The following is an 18,752-nucleotide window of genomic DNA, read 5'->3' on the forward strand; positions in this document are numbered from 1 at the left end:
ATGTTAATTTTTTCCTTCAACATTACTTTCATTTCTGTGACACACCTAAAAGGGTAAGAAACTTCTTAAATGTAGATTTGACCACATTGAGGGGTGCAATTTTTAAAATGGTGTAACTTTTTGGTATTTTCCATTTCATATGCCCCTTTACGTTACTTCAAATGTGATGTGATGTCCTTAAGAAAATTGGTTTTGTACATTTTGCTAGAAAAATGATAATGATAAATAAGAATTTTTTTCAAAATTGATGCTGATGTAAAGTAGATATGTGGCAAATGTTAGTTATACTACACAACATAGTTAATAAATATCTGGCTTAAGGGCATAAAAACTAAAAGTTTGAAAATTTTATGTTTGTAATTTAAGTTGTTGAAGATACTAAGCTATGGAAATTACTAATAAGAAATAAAATGAGCACCAGTGTCTAAGAAAGCTTCAGTGATGGTCAGGAGCATGGTAAGGTTCACATGACTGAAAACTTAAAGGGGTTTTCCAGAATCATAAGGTTAATGAAAGTCCAACTCTCAATAGCTTCTTCAGCTCCATTTACCTGTGTCAGCTAAATAGTAGCCAGGATGCTGTAATTTGCATTATTCATTTCATTGTAGAACAACCCTACAATATGCAGTTCAGGTGCTACTATGTAGACAGTGTGCAGAATAACGGGTCAGAAGAAATTGCAGTGCTCTTTATCTGCACCTTCAAACAGCTGATCATTAAGGGTGGTGAGAGTCGAAGAATCTCCTCAAATTCTCAAATTGGATATTGATGGTCTTTTGAAGAACCCCCTTCAAATTTGATATTGATGGTCTTTCGAAGAACTCCCTCAAATTGGATATTGATGGTCTTTCGAATAACCTCCTCAAATTGGATATTGATAGTCTTTTGAAGAACCCCCTCAAATTGGATATTGATGGTCGTTCAAAAAACCCAATCAAATTGGATATTGGTGGTCTTTCGAAGAACCCCCTCAAATTAGATATTGATGGTCTTTTGGTCCTTTCTTAAGCATATGCCATCAATATTCTGATCCCCGAGAACTCCTTTAATGACAGCAGTGTGATTAGAATAATATGCGGAGGGCAAATTTACTGCTTTTTTTATAGTATTTCTGTTTGTTTTGGGGAAAGTGCCAAGGGTGGCATCATAAATAAGCTGACACATTGAATAATAGCCCCCCAGTCCTGTGTTCAATGCATTGTAACAGTGCATTTGAAGCTTTTTTTGGAAGATAAATGAGTGTGTAAAACAGACAATAAGTAAGAAGAATAGCTGTCTGAAAAAAAGGATTTCAGTTAAACACTTGTAGAGATAAATTCTTTCTTATAATTTATACCAGCTTCTTGCCTTTCTAGATATGGGGTATTTTCCTTGGAGAACAAACTACAGCCTCTCAGAACCTGCCAGTGGCTCTGGCTTATAATTAAAAGAAAATTTCAAAAGGTTTCAAATGCCAAATTGCAATGTGAAGCAGGTTGTCTCCATAAATAATATGAATTTTGAATCCTAGAAACAACAGACCCAAGAGCTATTGTTAATTATTGGCTGCTTAATTGCTAATTAACAGTGTGAGGGTCAGCCATTGCCTTAAGCTTAAAACATGCATGGAATGCTAGAATCCTTAATTAAATATGGCTTCCAAATGTATTTCTTACCAAAACAAAAAAAAAATCTATACTAGATAATAAAGTGATTCTGAATTGCTGCTACAATTCATCTTTTTATGATAGGCGGGAATCCAATCTGAGACTACATTTCATCCTGAGGATCAAGAGGGCACATTGCTGGTGTAGTGCTGCACCCTCATCACAGATTTCCCTCGCACAGCGATTCTCACCATATGGCAATGCAGGTAACTTCAGCGTAGCTTTGTTCCAGTTAATGGTGGCAGCTACAGCTCCCTCAACAGCTGGGCGCCCTGGAGCGCTGCTCTGCAGTGAAAAATTAGAAGCAGACGCATCATTACACCAAACCTTTGTCCACTTCATTCTTAGGATCCGTGTAGGTCTTATAGTTCAGTACCCGCCTAATCATAAACGGATGGCATACATAGCATTACAAGACAAGAAAATTATTTCTATGGGGTGGTGTAATTTAAATTACCTAGCGGCATATGGTCATCATAGTCCTGGCGTTACCACCTGGAACTACTGTCTATGAAGCAGAATGGAGAGCTGATGTTCAAGAGTGGCGTGAGTTACCTCAGGCCATCCATGTAATGCTACATTTATCATGAAATGTCTGTTTTAGGGGAAATGTATAGTCAAATGTAGCTTTCACTGGCAATAACAGGTTATTGGTATGAATTAAAAAAAAAGCTAGAGCCAGTGGCGATGAATAAATCTTCTAGGCACTTCTGCGTGAAAATGTGTTGTCTTCATTAGACAATCCTTTTAATTAAAGTATTTATTAGTGATGATCGAGCACTTCCATGTTCAGGTGCTTGGTACTCTTTAAGAGCAGTTAGATGCTCGGATGGGCACAACTTGACTACCAGAGTATAATGAAAGTCAATGGGGAACTCCAAGTGTTTTTATGAGAAATCTTTCGGAAAAGTGATAGAGTCCCCCATTGACTTCCATTATACTCAGGTACTCGAGTCGTGCCCATCCGAGCATTCGACTGCTCGTAATGAGTACCGACCTGTGCATGGCAGTGCTCGATCATCACTAGTATTTATATTGACCAATTAAGGCGAACACCAAGATTAAAAAGATAAAAAGTGTATGTAGTGAGTACTGTACCACTAACATGGTGCATCTATTGGAGTGACAGAATCCATATCTTTACTGTCACTATAAGTACACATAGTGGTGATGTAGCACAGGCCAGGAACTTAAGTTATGCTACAAAACAAAAATTATAGAAGACTTAATAGAAGCTTTTGGGCAATACAACCATGGAATGGTATGTCGCTAGGCATCTGTCAGCAGTATTTCACCCTCCCTAAGTATTTGTATGAGTATATAGCTCTTACAAAGACATTTTCAGCAATATCTGTACATGTTCAGTCGTTCCTCTATTACTGATAAATCAGCAATTGAATTTATATGCAAATTAGGCGGTAGGTCTGAAGCCTCTGGCACTCCAGCTCTATTCCTCGCCCATCATACTGGATATGCCATAGGCATAGAGGTTATTTTATATATATATATATATATATATATATATATATATATACTAGAAGGTGGCCCGATTCTACGCATCGGGTATTCTAGAATTTACATATTGTGTAGTTCATGTATGATTTTTGTTATATATATATATATATATATATATATATATATATATATATATATAGATGTTGTTGTGTGTAGTTACCAAGTGTTTGTGTAGGCGCTGTACATGTTCTGGGTGTTGTCTGGGTGTGACGGGGGGGTGAGAGCGGTGTTGTATGTGTGTTGCGTGTGTTGCGTTGTTTGTGGAGCGCTGTGTGTGTGTAGAGTTGTGTGTGTGTTGCGCGGTTTGTGTGTGTGTGTGGTGTGTTTTGGGGGGAGGTATATTTTGTGCAATGTGTGTGTTGTGCGGTATGTGCGTATATTTGTGTGTGCCGCGGTGTTTGTGTGTTGGGTGTTGTGTGTGTGTCCAGCGTTGTCTGTGTGTGTGGGTGTCTGTGTAGGGCAGTTGTTTGTGGTTCCCAGTGTGTGTGTGTGTGTGTGTGGTGTGTTGTGCAGTGCGCGCGCGTGTGTGTGTGTGTGTGCATCAGCCTCTCTTCTCTCAGCCTCCCTCTCCCAGCCTCCCTCAGCATCAGCCTCCCTCTCCCAGCCTCCCCAAGCATCAGCCTCCACCAGCATCAGCCTCTCTCCTTCCAGCCTCCCCCAGCATCAGCCTCCGCCAGCATCAGCCTCTCTCCTTCCAGCCTCCTCCAGCATCAGCCTCCCTCTCCCAGCCTTCCCCAGGATCAGCCTCTCTCCTCCCAGCCTTCCCCAGCATCAGCTTTCCCCTCCCAGCCTCCCTCAGCATCAGCCTTCCCCAGCATCAGCCTCTCTCCTCCCAGCCTCAGCCTCTCTCCTTCCAGCCTCCCCCAGCATCAGCCTCTCTCCTTCCAGCCTCCCTCAGCATCAGCCTCCTCTTCCCAGCCTTCCCTAGGATCAGCCTCTCTCCTCCCAGCCTCCCTCCTCCCAGCCTCCCCCTCCCAGCCTCCCTCAGCATCAGCCTTCCGCTCCCAGTCTCCCCCAGCATCAGCCTCCCCAAGCATCAGCCTCCACCAGCATCAGCCTCTCTCCTTCCAGCCTCCCCCAGCATCAGCCTCTCTCCTTCCAGCCTCCCTCAGCATCAGCCTCCCGTTCCCAGCCTTCCCCAGGATCAGCCTCTCTCCTCCCAGCCTCCTTCCTCCCAGCCTCCCCCAGCATCAGCCTTCCCCTCCCAGTCTCCCCAAGCATCAGCCTCCACCAGCATTAGCCTCTCTCCTTCCAGCCTCCCCCAGCATCAGCCTCCCCAAGCATCAGCCTCCACCAGCATCAGCCTCCCTCGTCCCAGCCTCCCCCAGCATCAGCCTCCCCCAGCATCAGCCTCTCTCCTCCCAGCCTTCCCCATGATCAGCCTCTCTGCTCCCAGCCTCCTCCAGCACGCCGTGCTCCTCTGCCGACACTCACACACCCGATCGCATCCACTCACACACACCCGATCGCATCCACTCACACACACCCGATCGCATCCACTCGCACACACCCGATCGCATCCACTCGCACACACCCGATCGCATCCACTCACACACACCCGATCGCATCCACTCACACACACCCGATCGCATCCACTCACACACACCCGATCGCATCCACTCACACACACCCGATCGCATCCACTCACACACACAGACACTGACGATATCGCACTTAGGCGCTCATACTCACAACATCAGGAGATATCACATGCCTCTGGCCATGTGATCTTCCGTCAGGTCCTGGAAGGTCACAACAGCACAGTATCGAGGCCGAGAAGCAAGCGATATCCCAGGATGTTGTGAGTATGTGGATGTGAGGTGTGTGTGAGGTGTGTGTGAGGTGTGTGTGTGAGGTGTGTGTGAGAGTGAGTGTGATCTGATGTGTGTGTATGTTTGTGTGTGTGCGTGTGGATCTTCCGCCGCAGCAGGCAGCAGGACCTTGATGCGCTTGTAAGCATGGTTACCAACGTATCCACACCACTCCCGTGCGAGCGGGGGCCGGGGAGCGGGGGCCGGGGGGGGGGGGAGTACAGTACTCACCTCCGTGACAGCCGTGTCAGTTCGGGGAATGTGCGGGGGGGGGGGAGGGAGAGTACCGTACTCACCTCCGTGACAGCCGTGTCAGTTCGGGAAATGCGCGGGGGAGGGAGGGGGCGGGGCCAGAGCTAGCGTGCATTGCGTGAGGGGGGCGGGGCGTGGCGTGGCCGAATTGCCAATGCCTGCAGGGTGCCGGGGCGAGAGGCCAATCTGTGGGGGGCGGAGCCTGGGCGAGCGGCTGGCCAATCCGTGTGGGGGCGCAGCCTGGGCAAGCGGCCAATCCGTGTGGGGGGGCGGGGCCATGGCGAGCCCAGCGGCCAATCAGCTTTGTGTCACCGTAAGGACACAATTTCGGAGCATGACAGACATACAGACAGACAGACAGAATAAGGCAATTATATATATATATATATATATATATATTACAGTGCTGGCCAAAAGTATTGGCACCCCTGACATTCTGTCAGATAATACTCAGTTTCTTCTTGAAAATGATTGCAATCACAAATTCTTTGGTATTATTATCTTCATTTAGTTTGCTTGCAATGAAAAAGCACAAAAGAGAATGAAACAAAAATCAAATCATTGATCATTTCACACAAAACTCCAAAAATGGGCCAGACAAAAGTATTGGCACCCTTAGCCTAATACTTGGTTGCACAACCTTTAGCCAAAATAACTGCGAACAACCGCTTCCGGTAACCATCAATGAGTTTCTTACAATGCTCTGCTGGAATTTTAGACCATTCTTCTTTGGCAAACTGCTCCAGGTTCCTGAGATTTGAAGGGTGCCTTCTCCAAACTGCCATTTTGAGATCTCTCCACAGGTGTTCTATGGAATTCAGGTCTGGACTCATTGCTGGCCACTTTAGTAGTCTCCAGTGCTTTCTATCAAACCATTTTCTAGTGCTTTTTGAAGTGTGTTTTGGGTCATTGTCCTGCTGGAAGACCCATGACCTCTGAGGGAGACCCAGCTTTCTCACACAAAATTTGTTGGTAGTCTTCAGACTTCATAATGCCATGCACACGGTCAAGCAGTCCAGTGCCAGAGGCAGCAAAGCAACCCCAAAACATCAGGAAACCACCGCCATGTTTGACTGTAGGGACCGTGTTCTTTTCTTTGAATGCCTCTTTTTTTTCCTGTAAACTCTAGGTTGATGGCTTTTCCCAAAAAGCTCTACTTTTGGCTCATCTGAACAGAGAACAGTCTCCAAAATGTTTTAGGCTTTCTCAGGTAAGTTTTGGCAAACTCCAGCCTGGCTTTTTTATGTCTCGGGGTAAGACGTGGGGTCTTCCTGGGTATCCTACCATACAGTCCCTTTTCATTCAGATGCCGACGGATAGTACGGGTTTACACTGTTGTACGCTCGGACTGCAGGGCAGCTTGAACTTGTTTGGATGTTAGTCGAGGTTCTTTATCCACTGTCCGCATAATCTTGCGTTGAAATCTCTCGTCAATTTTTCTTTTCCTTCCACATCTAGGGAGGTTAGCCACAGTGTCATGGGCTTTAAACTTCTTGATGACACTGCGCACCTTAGACACAGGAACTTTCAGGTCTTTGGAGATGGACTTGTAGCCTTGAGATTGCTCATGCTTCCTCACAATTTTCAAGTCCTCAGACAGTTCTTTGGTCTTCTTTCATTACTTCATGCTCAATGTGGTACACACAAGGACACAGGACAGAGGTTGAGTCAACTTTAATCCATGTCAACTGGCTGCAAGTGTGATTTAGGTATTGCCAACACCTGTTAGGTGCCACAGGTAAGTTACAGGTGCTGTTAATTACACAAATTATAGAAGCATCACATGATTTTTCAAACAGTGCCAATACTTTTGTCCACCCCCTTTTTTATGTTTTGTTTTTTTTTTTTATTGAAGACAAATTAAATGAAGATAATGATACCAATAAATTTGTGATTGCAATCATTTCAAGAAGAAACTGAGTATTATCTGACAGAATTGCAGGGGTGCCAATACTTTTGACCAGCACTGTATATGCAGGGGGAAAGTTTGGGACTTAGTAGACTTAATGGACTGTGGTGCTAGAGCAGTAAAGTGTGGTGGCTTCAGTTTAAATAAAATAGAAAAAACTCATTGCAGATTCCCTTTAATCTTGATATTTGTTCTCTGTATGTTTCTTAACAAGGACATGGACAAATGTTAGCTACCTACCTTAAAGAGGTGTTCTGAATCTACCATTCTACCATTTATTTTAATCCTAAATTTCTGTCTACCTAATGTAATAATCTAATCTCTATTCTAATATAATTTAATATAAAGTCCCTATTGATCCCTTACTATGCTATCTAACCATTATTTTTTTTTTTTTTTTTTTACCTACTTCCTGGTTGAAGACATTTTGTTTGAAAATCCCCAGAGCATGCTGGGATACTCAAACAAAATGTCATCGAAGCAGAGGTTGCGTTCAACGCTGTGATGTCTCTTTCTGCCGTGAAATTAAGTTTCATCAGTGTTGTCAGTTTCAGGAACTGTGTTAAGGCCACTTTACACACAGAGATAAATCTGCAGCAGATCTGTGGTTGCAGTGAAATTGTGGACAATCAGTGCCAAGTTTGTGGCTGTGTACAAATGGAACAATATGTCCATGATTTCACTGCAACCACAGATCTGCCAAAGATTTATCTCTGCGTGTAAAGGGGTCTTTAGTCTCTACTCTACTGACCATGTATTATTAGTCAATTCTGACGTATGGTCATTGTGCGATAGTACTTTCAGTGCACAGTGACAGTTCGCTCCTTCTCTGGCTCTAATAAGAAGTGATGCGTTGCAAGAGAGTGCACTGTCAGTGCACATTGTAAAGAGAGATTCTGGTAAACAGGAAAAGCAGAGACCAGCTCCGCCGTAGCAAAGAAAGTCACGTGCAAACTATATCTACTTGATAAGACATACAGAGTTTGTGATGCTTTTCCAAAAGGGTTTTTTTTGTGTTGTCTTTTATATCACTTATTGCAGCATTTTATTTTTTACATTGTGTATACAATAAACAACATTTTCCAAACAGAAACCACCTGAATAATGGTCAGGTCACTTTTTTGATCCAGAAGTGGTAAAAAGAATCTCAAAAAGACTGAACATATGCACAGCAGTTCGCTTTTACTTTGCAGTGCATCTGTTAATTTTTTTCTAGCATTTTATTTAGCACTTGTTCATGATTTGGAGCATACTCGTCTGAAAAAGACATTGTGAGCACATATTCCGATAGAAAAATCTGTCGCAGCTGCTTCCTTCACTTCAACAGTTGTCATTGACACAGCAAGACTCTTCTGTACTACAAGACACAGCAGTGCTCTGACTTCTCATCCTCCCGCTACTGCAGGACTCACGTCAGTCACTTTTAAGAAAGTTCCTAAAAATAAAGACTTAAAAATAGCAAATGCAATCTCTATATAATACATTCTTCTCATCATTGGATCTCTGGGTGGATTACATTTTCAGCTGTCTAAAATTGAAGTAGTTGCCCGTAGTACTGAAATACTCCCTGATTTTTTGTGACCTCCCCCCACCATTTTCTTATTTCTGCAGATGTTGGATGGCACCGCTTCTAGAATAATATTCAGCTCATAACCCTACAGATGGAGGAGATTGGTTGCTCTTGCATACTAAAACATGAGCTGCGAAGTTTTATAGCAAAGTGTTACAGATACAAAAGATTTGTAGTGTAGATATTTACACCCCTCATTGTGCGGAATCTGCTGATTTCCAGAATTAACAACCTTGCGCATGTATCATCCGCTCCGCGGTCTCAGTTGTTGTGCCCTTTCTTTTTGATTTGTTTCCAGTCTGCTAAGTAATCTGCCCTTGGTCATTTCAATTTCTGCAAGTCTGGGATTTATTCTCTAAACTGCATAAGGAGCAGACCTCTAAGACGGAATAATTTGGCGGCTAATGTGTGAACATTTCATGTGTTGTTGTTTTTTTTTTTCTTTAAATGATTGCAGGCAGACAGTAAACTGTGAAAGTACATGCATTGCTATTGGACACCATGTCTATGCCATTCCTCAGGCAAACTTTCCCTGGTTTAATGGTACACTACTGAAAATGTCATTTTGTTTGTGTCTTAATAAGGCATTACAAGGTGAATGCTGCTGAGACACCATACTTCTCCCCACTCACGCTGCTTAATTCATGTTTCCTTCAGCTCTTTTATATATTGCAAAGCCATAAAAGTTTCAGTTTCAACACAGTAGTAAAACGGCAATAGTGTCTGTTAATACTCTAATATTCTGCTATTCCAAACTGAGATTTATATGGCATGACTGTGTTTGTACTATATTGTACTTGAAGCACAGATAAAAGGACATTTGTCAAGGGAATAAGTTTAGTGCTGGAAAACAGAGGGCTGGAAGGAAGCTGAAAATACTGTGCTACAGGGATTTTTTCCCCAATTTTATGGAATTGGAACAAGGATAGACATTTCGGCTGTATTGAATTAGTGAATAGTTTTCTACTGTTTTTTATATATATCTGCGCAATAATAAATGTTCTATATATTGAAATGATTTTCTTATAGAAGAATTGAACATTCTACTTAGCTTTATAAGTTACTAAGAACACTGGGTGTAAATCAATATGGCTGCCGTTCTAGCCATCACATTGGCGAATGCATGTTATGCAACGGTACATGGCCAGTCCTTTATTGGTTCATAACAGATTTTCTGTTTTTACTGTAATGGAGACTAGCTTTAAATGCCTTCATGGAAGGGCACAGGCAAAAGTTTTCAGATGACTTGCTCCACTGTGCCCACACAGTCTTGAGCAGTACTATAAACTTGGAAACGGATTCGATTTTTCCAAGAGAGTTCCTTGAACAAACTGCAGTAGGGTGTGATTTGAGCAAAACTGCTGCAAAGCGATTATCCATTGGCCTTTTGTGAGCAGTCCAAGTGTGGGCCTTAAATTTCCAAATGTGGCATTGAAATGTTTGTAAGTGTAAAACTTAGCTGGAGACCTAATCAAAATTTATTTCATAGAAAGGAGGAGATAAAATGGTGAAATCTGTTGCAGAATTGCTCCATTGTGTCTCAACTCACCTTCAGAGAAGGGGACTGATTGTGGCCAAATTAATTTTGTACAAGCTCAATTAGCACATTACAATTAGTGCTTTCAAGACCTGTGATGAAAAAGAGTGTTCTGCACCACTCGTTACTCGATTGAGCATTAGTGTGCTCAGAGGTCGGCCAAGTATCGCGGGTTCTCAGATATTTCATGTGTGAAACAACGACCACAACACACAGGCTCACTTCACTGCATTATGTGTGCAGGCACCGCAGGGAGAGCCATTCACAGTCTCTGAATGGCTATTCCAGGGAATGAAACAATGTTCTCGGATGTAGTGTGGACCCCCCAAAATGAATAAACTGTCCTCCCGCCAGAAATGTTTTTTTTATGGCTGGCTATGTAGGCGGAGACCCAAACAGGTCAATCATTAACTTTACATAATGCTTGTTATTCACGTCAAGCTCATCCGAGCATCTGACCAGCTCGAATTGAGTTGCGAGTATACAAGCATTTTAGTGCTCGCCCATCACTATTCAAGACCCATTTACATAGGCCAGTTACCTTTTTAGTACTTTAATAGCGATAATTAGCCACTAGTGCATTTTATTTGTTTAATTGTTAGAAATGATTCTACCTTTAATAGCACTAAATGTAAATGTAGAAGCAATAATTGCAGTAGACTTTGCTTTTTGGTACGTACATTGAGCCATCTCTATAATGTTCCCAGAACTCCCAATAATGTCTGTTGCAGTGAAGTAAACTACATAGTTATGGTAAACTGTTTCTATAAAGGGCTTGGATGGAGTTATTTCTCTCTGATCGATGAAAAGCTGAGATGTGAATAACTTTTAACCTAATTATCCGGGATAGCTCTTTCCAGAGATCTGGTGCCAGCTACAGGCAGTCTTGCAGAAAATAGTGGTTAGATTAGAAAATAGAGTATGTAAAGGCCGCTTTACACACTGCGATATCGGTACCGATATCGCCATCGTGCGTACCCGCCCCCATCTGTTGTGCGACACGGGCAAATCGCTGCCCGTGTCGCACAACATCGCCCGGACCCTTCACACTACTTACCTTCCCTGCGACATCGCTGTGACTGGCGAACCGCCTCCTTTCTAAGAGGGCGGTTCGTTCAGCGTCACAGCAACGTCACTGCAGCGTCACTGAACCGCCGCCCAATAGAAGCGAAGGGGCGGAGATGAGCGGGACGAACATCCCACCCACCTCCTTCCTTCCGCATTGTGGCCGGGAGGCAGGTAAGGAGAGGTTCCTCGTTCCTGCGGTGTCACACGGAGCGATGTGTGCTGCCGCAGGAACGAGGAACAACTTCGTTACTGCTGCAGTAACGATATTTGAGAATGGACCCCCATGTCGCCGATGAGCGATTTTGCACGTTTTTGCGACGATGCAAAATCGCTCATAGGTGTCACACGCAACGGCATCGCTACAGCGACCGGATGTGCGTCACAAAATCCGTGACAACAACAAGATCGCTGTAGCGATCTCGTAGCGTGTAAAGCCCGCTTAAGTCTTAAGCGGGCTTTACACGCTGCGACATCGCTAATGCGGAGTCGTTGGGGTCACGGAATTCGTGACGCACATCCGGCCGCATTAGCGATGCCGTTGCGTGTGACACCGATAAGCGATTTTGCATCGTTGCAAAAACGTGCAAAATCGCTAATCGGCGACATGGGGGTCCATTCTCAAATCTCGTTACTGCAGCAGTAACGAGGTTGTTCCTCGTTCCTGCGGCAGCACACATCGCTGCGTGTGACGCCGCAGGAACGAGGAAGCTCCCCTTACCTGCCTTCCGGCCGCTATGAGGAGGGAAGGAGGTGGGCGGGATGTTACGTCCCGCTCAGCTCCGCCCCCTCCGCTGCTATTGGGCGGCGGTTCAGTGACGTCGCTGTGACGCCACACGGACCGCCCCCTTAGAAAGGAGGCGGTTCGCCCGTCACAGCGACGTTGGCGGACAGGTATGTATGTGTGATGGCTGTTGTGCGACACGGGCAGCGATTTGCCCGTGTCGCGCAACAGATGGGGGCGGGTACCCACACTAGCGATATCGGGACCGATATCGCAGTGTGTAAAGTAGCCTTTAGTCTTTCTTATCACCATCTACTACCCTAGTCGTGGCTTCCAACAAACTGTGTGGCTGTGCAACACTCTGAAGAGGTTTGTGGGTAAATGAACCATTGTAGTTGACAGGATGGAAGCATCAGTGTAGCATAGTGGTTAGACAGAAAATAACCCTGATTGCTGCATTTGGGATGGAGAACGGTTAGTTTAGTGAGAATACTGATTAGTAGTGAATTTTAGTAGGTAAATGAATCAAATCCATAACAATAGGTTTTGTGATTTTCATAGTTAGGCTAGGGGCAGATACTGGGTATGCTTTTGAAATACTGATAACATTAGTGTGCCAAAAGAAAAGTAAAAAAAACCCCTAAGATATAATTGTGTTTCCCTATGTAACACTACAATAAAGAGGCTGTTCAGCTTGCTTTCACAGTGTGTTGCACAACCCATTCATAGGGATTACATACATTATACAAAATAACAATAATGATTTTTTTTTCCCCGGAAATTCAACCATTTAGTTCTCATGCACCTAATAACATATTATTAGGACACAACGTTATCTCTGCTGTTTTTACGTATAATACATTTAATGTAAATGTACTATAATACATAATCCATATATTCATCACAGATTTGTGGAATCATAGTTGTTTTCTATGCCTGGTTTTATTTTTTCTAGGGAATTTGTCAGCAGGTTTTTACAATGTAAGCCAGCATGCTGCAAGGGTTAATACAGAAAGTTCAGGCAGGCCTGTCTTGTCACAGTCCGATCTTTTGTTTATTTGCTATGTATATTTAAGTAGCAGTACTTTTATCATTACAGGACTAGAAACTAATGTGTATGGCAGTCCAGCACACCCCCTGCTGTGATTGACACCCTACTGTCAATGTAAATCTCTCTAGAGATCCTGGTCTGCGTGGGACAGCCCTCTGGACCCTGTTACAGGACTACACCTAAAAATTCAGATTGTGTCAGAAAAGCTGCAGCCAGTAATATAAGTAATACATTGTTTGATTCAGAATCTCCTTGCCTGCATCATTCTGCTCTCAGATGAAGTAGCAAAAACCAGCTGACAGATTCCCTTTAATTGTCAACATTTTGATATTTACTACCATTAATCATCATCAGTACTGAACACCATCAATCTGTTATTTGAATCTCATACCAACCTTTTGGACTGGGTCTTTATGTATGCTAAAAAAAAAGCTGGTTTGTGTTCACAGCATCTCATCTTTGCTTCTAGATATCCAGAACTAGCTGCCATTTGCAGGAAACCTGGTACTTTTATCCTGTATCCTGGAGCTGAAGCAGCTAATTTGGAAGAGCTGTCCCTAGAAGACAATCATCACCCATACTCCCTCATCATAATAGATGGCACATGGAGTCAGGCCAAAGACATATTCTACAAAAATTCTCTTTTTCGGCTGCCAAAGCAGGTAAATCAGACTTATCCCTCTATAACATTAGTGCCTGTGTGTGTTCCATAGATGGAGCATTTCTTAGTTTAGGTTTATTTATAGAGTAATGCTATTCATGAATCACGGACAGTAACAAGACAATGACAGACAGCATTTCGGCTTGCTTACACCTATGTTTGACGTTGTCATAACTCTGTACCTTCAGGGATGATTTTGGAAATATTTTTTATGATATGATGAAAAGCCTCAGTGGTAAGTTATAGCAGAAGGGAGCGCTGACACTTGAGCTTTGCTGTAATTTTGATATCATTTTTAACCTCTCCTGAACCGTATTGAAGAAAACGGGAAATTATTAGTGTTTGCTTTATTAAAGATCCACCCAAGCAATTCTTCACAAAGACATTGATCAGACAGAATCCATAAATCGTGCACACCAGATGTCAAATGAACTATATTCAATAAATTTTACTTGAGTTGGGGGTCATGGTGAGGAGGAAACCTATTCCCAGTTGTCGGCATCCATTCGTATGGCTGTCATCTATCATTGTCTAAGGACAAATCTAAATAGCATTTGCTGATTTGCCCAATAGATGCTTACTTTATGTCCTAATGTCAATAGTATCCTTGCTGTCATTCATAAAATACTGCATTGACTTGAATTGTTCTAGATGCTTTGCTGCTCTGTAACAACATGACCTTTTGCTCACTTGATGGTATTTAAGTGCTCGGTCTTTTACTGTATAGATCATTTCAGTATTATAATAGGATTATAATTTACTGCAATCCGGTAATACATGCAGAACTGTAATTGATGTGCATGACTGGATATACAGTTAATTGTGGTATCATCTGTTAAAGGTTACTTTATGTTAAATCCACTGGGTTCGCTCGTATTTTATTTAAAAGGAACCTGTCACCAGATTTGGCGACTATAAGCTGTGGCCACCACCAGTGAGCTCTAATATACAACATTGTAGAATATTGTGTATATAAGTGCCCTGGCTACTGTGTAGAACATAAAAAAAATAGTTTTATAATACTCACCTAAGGGGTGGTCCGGTTCGATGGGTGTCACTGCTCTCCAGTCCGGCGCCTCCTTTCTGCTACGATCGCCGTCCTCCTTTTTCTGAGGCCAGTGTGCATGATGTGTCCTATGTCATCCACACTGGCCGGCATTGAGGTCCTGCACAGGCACACATTGATCTGCCCTGCTCAGGGCAGATCAAAATATTGTAATGCGCATGAGCGGGTGGTCTTTAACCTTTCCTCGTGCCTGCGTATTACAGTACTTTACTCTGCCCTCAGCAATGCAGATCAAAGTGTGCCTGTGCAGGACCCCCATGTCAACTTGTGTGGATGACGTAGAGGCAGGGTAGAAGGAGGACGGAGATCGCATCAGAGAGGAGGTGCCGGCCCGGAAAGCAGCGATACCCATCAGACCTGACCGCCCCTTAGGGGTGTATAATAAAAGTGTTTTCTACGTTAAACAGCACATCCTGGTCTCTTACATACAGTATTCAGGCAAGCTGTATATAAGAGCCCACTGGTGGTGGCTGCAGCTTAGAGTTGCCAAATCTGGTGACAGGTTCCCTTTAAAAGATATTCGTGTTTTTTTTTAATTAAAAAATCAAATTTTATTGAAACACATGCAATAATGTAAACATGTATGGAATATTCATATACAAGGATACAGAAAGTAGCCATTTACAAACCAGATATAGTGATATAGTTTTCAAAGTTGATGGTAGACCTGTGTCCATCGAGTTCAACCAGTACCATAACATGTTGATCCAAAAGAATACCAAAACCCCATGAAGCAGGTGCTAATTCCCCCATATTAGGGGAAAAATCATTCTCTACTATATATAAAAAGAGAAGTTTGTACGTGATCATTAATGCACACTGTAAAAAAGATGTGAAGACAATGTTATGTGAAAAAAATAAAAAGAATATAAAAATGTCATCAGATAGCTCATGTGTAGCAGTAAATCCATAATGGACTGATCCGCCTTTCTGTAGTAGAAAATCTCCAAGTTTCCAACTTTCAGAGATTTAGAAAGACTAGTAAAGTCCTCATTTAGAAGGTTAATTTGAAGTTGAAGCAAGTTAAGAGAAAAAGAGCCAGACATAAAATTAGGAACCAAAGTATAGCCATGTGAAAGGCTAATATTTAGGTCTTGTAGGGATGGATAGGACTGGCCGAATTTAATATACTAGAAGGTGGCCCGATTCTACGCATCGGGTATTCTAGAATTTACGTATTGTGTAGTTCATGTATGATTTTTGTTATATATATATATATATATATATATATATATATAGATGTTGTTGTGTGTAGTTACCAAGTGTTTGTGTAGGGCGCTGTACATGTTCTGGATGTTGTCTGGGTGTGATGGGGGGGTGAGAGCGGTGTTGTTTGTGTGTTGCGTTGTTTGTGGAGCGCTGTGTGTCTGTAGCGTTGTGTGTGTGTTGCGCAGTTTGTGTGTGTGTGGTGTGTTTTGGGGGGAGGTATGTTTTGTGCAATGTGCGTGCTGTGCGGTATGTGCGTATATTTGTGTGTGCAGCGTTGTCTGTGTGTGTGGGTGTCTGTGTAGGGCAGTTGTTTGTGGTTCCCAGTGTGTGTGTGTGTGTGGTGTGGTGTGTTGTGCAGTGCGCGCGCGCGCGTATGTGTGTGTGTTGGGGGGAGGTGTGCACTTCCCATCGTGCTCCATCCCCCATGCAGCGCACTCCCCATCGTGCTCCATCCCGTATGCTGCGCACCCCCCATCGTGCTCCATCTCCCATCCTGCGCACTCCCAAACGTGCTCCATCCGCCATGCTGCGCACTCCCAAACGTGCTCCATCCGCCATGCAGCGCACTCCCCATCTTGCTCCATCCCCCATGCTGCGCACTCCCAAACGTGCTCCATCCGCCATGCTGCGCACTCCCCATCGTGCTCCATCTCCCATGCTGCGCACTCCCCATCGTGCTCCATCCGCCATGCTTCGCACTCCCAAACGTGCTCCATCCCCCATGCTGCGCACTCCCAAACGTGCTCCATCCGCCATGCTGCGCAGTCCCAAACGTGCTCCATCCCCTATGCTGCGCACCCCCCATCGTGCTCCATCTCCCATCCTGCGCACTCCCAAACGTGCTCCATTCGCCATGCTGCGCACTCCCAAACGTGCTCCATCCGCCATGCTGCGCACTCCCAAACGTGCTCCATCCACCATGCTGCGCACTCCCCATCGTGCTCCATCCCCCATGCTGCGCACTCCCAAACGTGCTCCATCCGCCATGCTGCGCACTCCCCATCGTGCTCCATCTCCCATGCTGCGCACTCCCAAACGTGCTCCATCCGCCATGCTGCGCACTCCCAAACGTGGTCCATCCGCCATGCTGCGCACTCCCAAACGTGCTCCATCCGCCATACTCCGCACTCCCCATCGTGCTGCATCCTCCATGCTGCGCACTCCCAAACGTGCTCCATCCGCCATGCTGCGCACTCCCCATCGTGCTGCATCCCCCATGCTGCGCACTCCCAAACGTGCTCCATCCGCCATGCTGCGCATTTCCAAACGTGCTCCATCCGCCATGCTGCGCACTCCCAAACGTGCTCCATCCGCCATGTTGCGCACTCCCAAACGTGCTCCATCCGCCATGCTGCGCACTCCCAAACGTGCTCCATCCGCCATGCTGCGCACTCCCAAACGTGCTCCATCCGCCATGCTGCGCACTCCCAAACGTGCTCCATCCGCCATGCTGCGCACTCCCAAAGGTGCTCCATCCGCCATGCTGCGCCAGCATCAGCCTCTCCGTCTCCAGCATCAGCCTCCCCATCCCAGCCTTCCCCAGGTTCAGCCTCTCTCCTCTCAGCCTCCTCCAGCACGCCGTGCTCCTCTGCCGACACTCACAGATCCGATCGCATACACTCACACACACCCACACACACCCACCCGATCGCATACACTCACACACACGATCGCATACACTCACACACACCCGATCGCATACACTCACACACACCCGATCGCATACACTCACACACACCCACACACCCCCACCCAATCGCATACACTCACACCCACCCGATCGCATACACTCACACACACCCGATCGCATACACTCACACACACCCGATCGCATACACTCACACACAAAGACACACACACTGACGATATTGCACATACGCGCTGATACTCACAACATCCGGGGATATCACATGCTTCTGGCCATGTGATCCCCCGGCAGGTCCTGGAAGCTCACAACAGCACAGTATCGCCGCCGAGAAGCAAGCGATATCCCAGGATGTTGTGAGTATGTGGATGCGATGTGATGTGTGAGGTGTGTGTGAGTGTGATCTGATTTGTGTGTGTATGTGTGTGTGTGTGTGTGCTGTTATGTGTGTGTATGTTCCGCAGCTGCAGGACCTTGATGTGTGGATGCGATGTGATGTGTGTGTGAGGTGTGTGTGAGAGTGAGTGTGAGCCGGTGTACACTGGTAACTATGATACACATCGGGTAACTAAGGGACCTTAGTTACCCGATGTGTGTAATGGTTACCAGCTTTCACGGCCTCCGTCAAGATCCCAGCATCGCAAGGTTATGTCTGGCGCTGCCGGGATCCTGACGGAGCCGGTGTAGAAGCAAGCGATATCCCAGCATGTTGTGATGTGTGAGGTGTGTGTGAGAGTGAGTGTGATCTGATGTGTGTGTGTACTCACCTGGGAATCGGAGCTCCGTGTCAGTTGGGCCAGAGCGAGCGTGCATTGCGTGAGGGGGGCGGGGCCTGCAGAGAGCCGGGGCGAGAGGCCAATCCGTGGGGGGGGGCGGGGCCATGGCGAGCCCAGCGGCCAATCAGCTTTGTGTCACCGTAAGGACACAATTTCGGAGCATGACAGACAGACAGACAGACAGACAGACAGAATAAGGCAATTATATATATAGATGCTTATGAAGTTGTCAGATTCTGGTCGTGAGACCCATGGGCATTTCGTGCTTTGTAGTCTGTATAGAGACTGTTTTTCATGGATGATTAAATGAGGCCT

The 18,752-nt window shown here is 45.0% G+C and overlaps 1 protein-coding gene across 1 annotated transcript in view; it reads left to right on the plus strand.

Annotated features, from left to right (window-relative positions):
* The window catches only part of DTWD2 (DTW motif tRNA-uridine aminocarboxypropyltransferase 2), a 382,802-nt gene that overhangs the window by 232,777 nt on the left and 131,273 nt on the right, over nucleotides 1-18,752 (plus strand). Inside the window, exon 5 of the mRNA XM_075341886.1 lies at nucleotides 13,550-13,742. Coding sequence (XP_075198001.1) covers nucleotides 13,550-13,742 — 193 coding nt within the window. The remainder of the gene's footprint in view (nucleotides 1-13,549; nucleotides 13,743-18,752) is intronic.

This window comes from Anomaloglossus baeobatrachus, chromosome 1, assembly GCF_048569485.1.
Source record: "Anomaloglossus baeobatrachus isolate aAnoBae1 chromosome 1, aAnoBae1.hap1, whole genome shotgun sequence".
In the NCBI taxonomy this organism is placed as follows: domain Eukaryota; kingdom Metazoa; phylum Chordata; class Amphibia; order Anura; family Aromobatidae; genus Anomaloglossus; species Anomaloglossus baeobatrachus.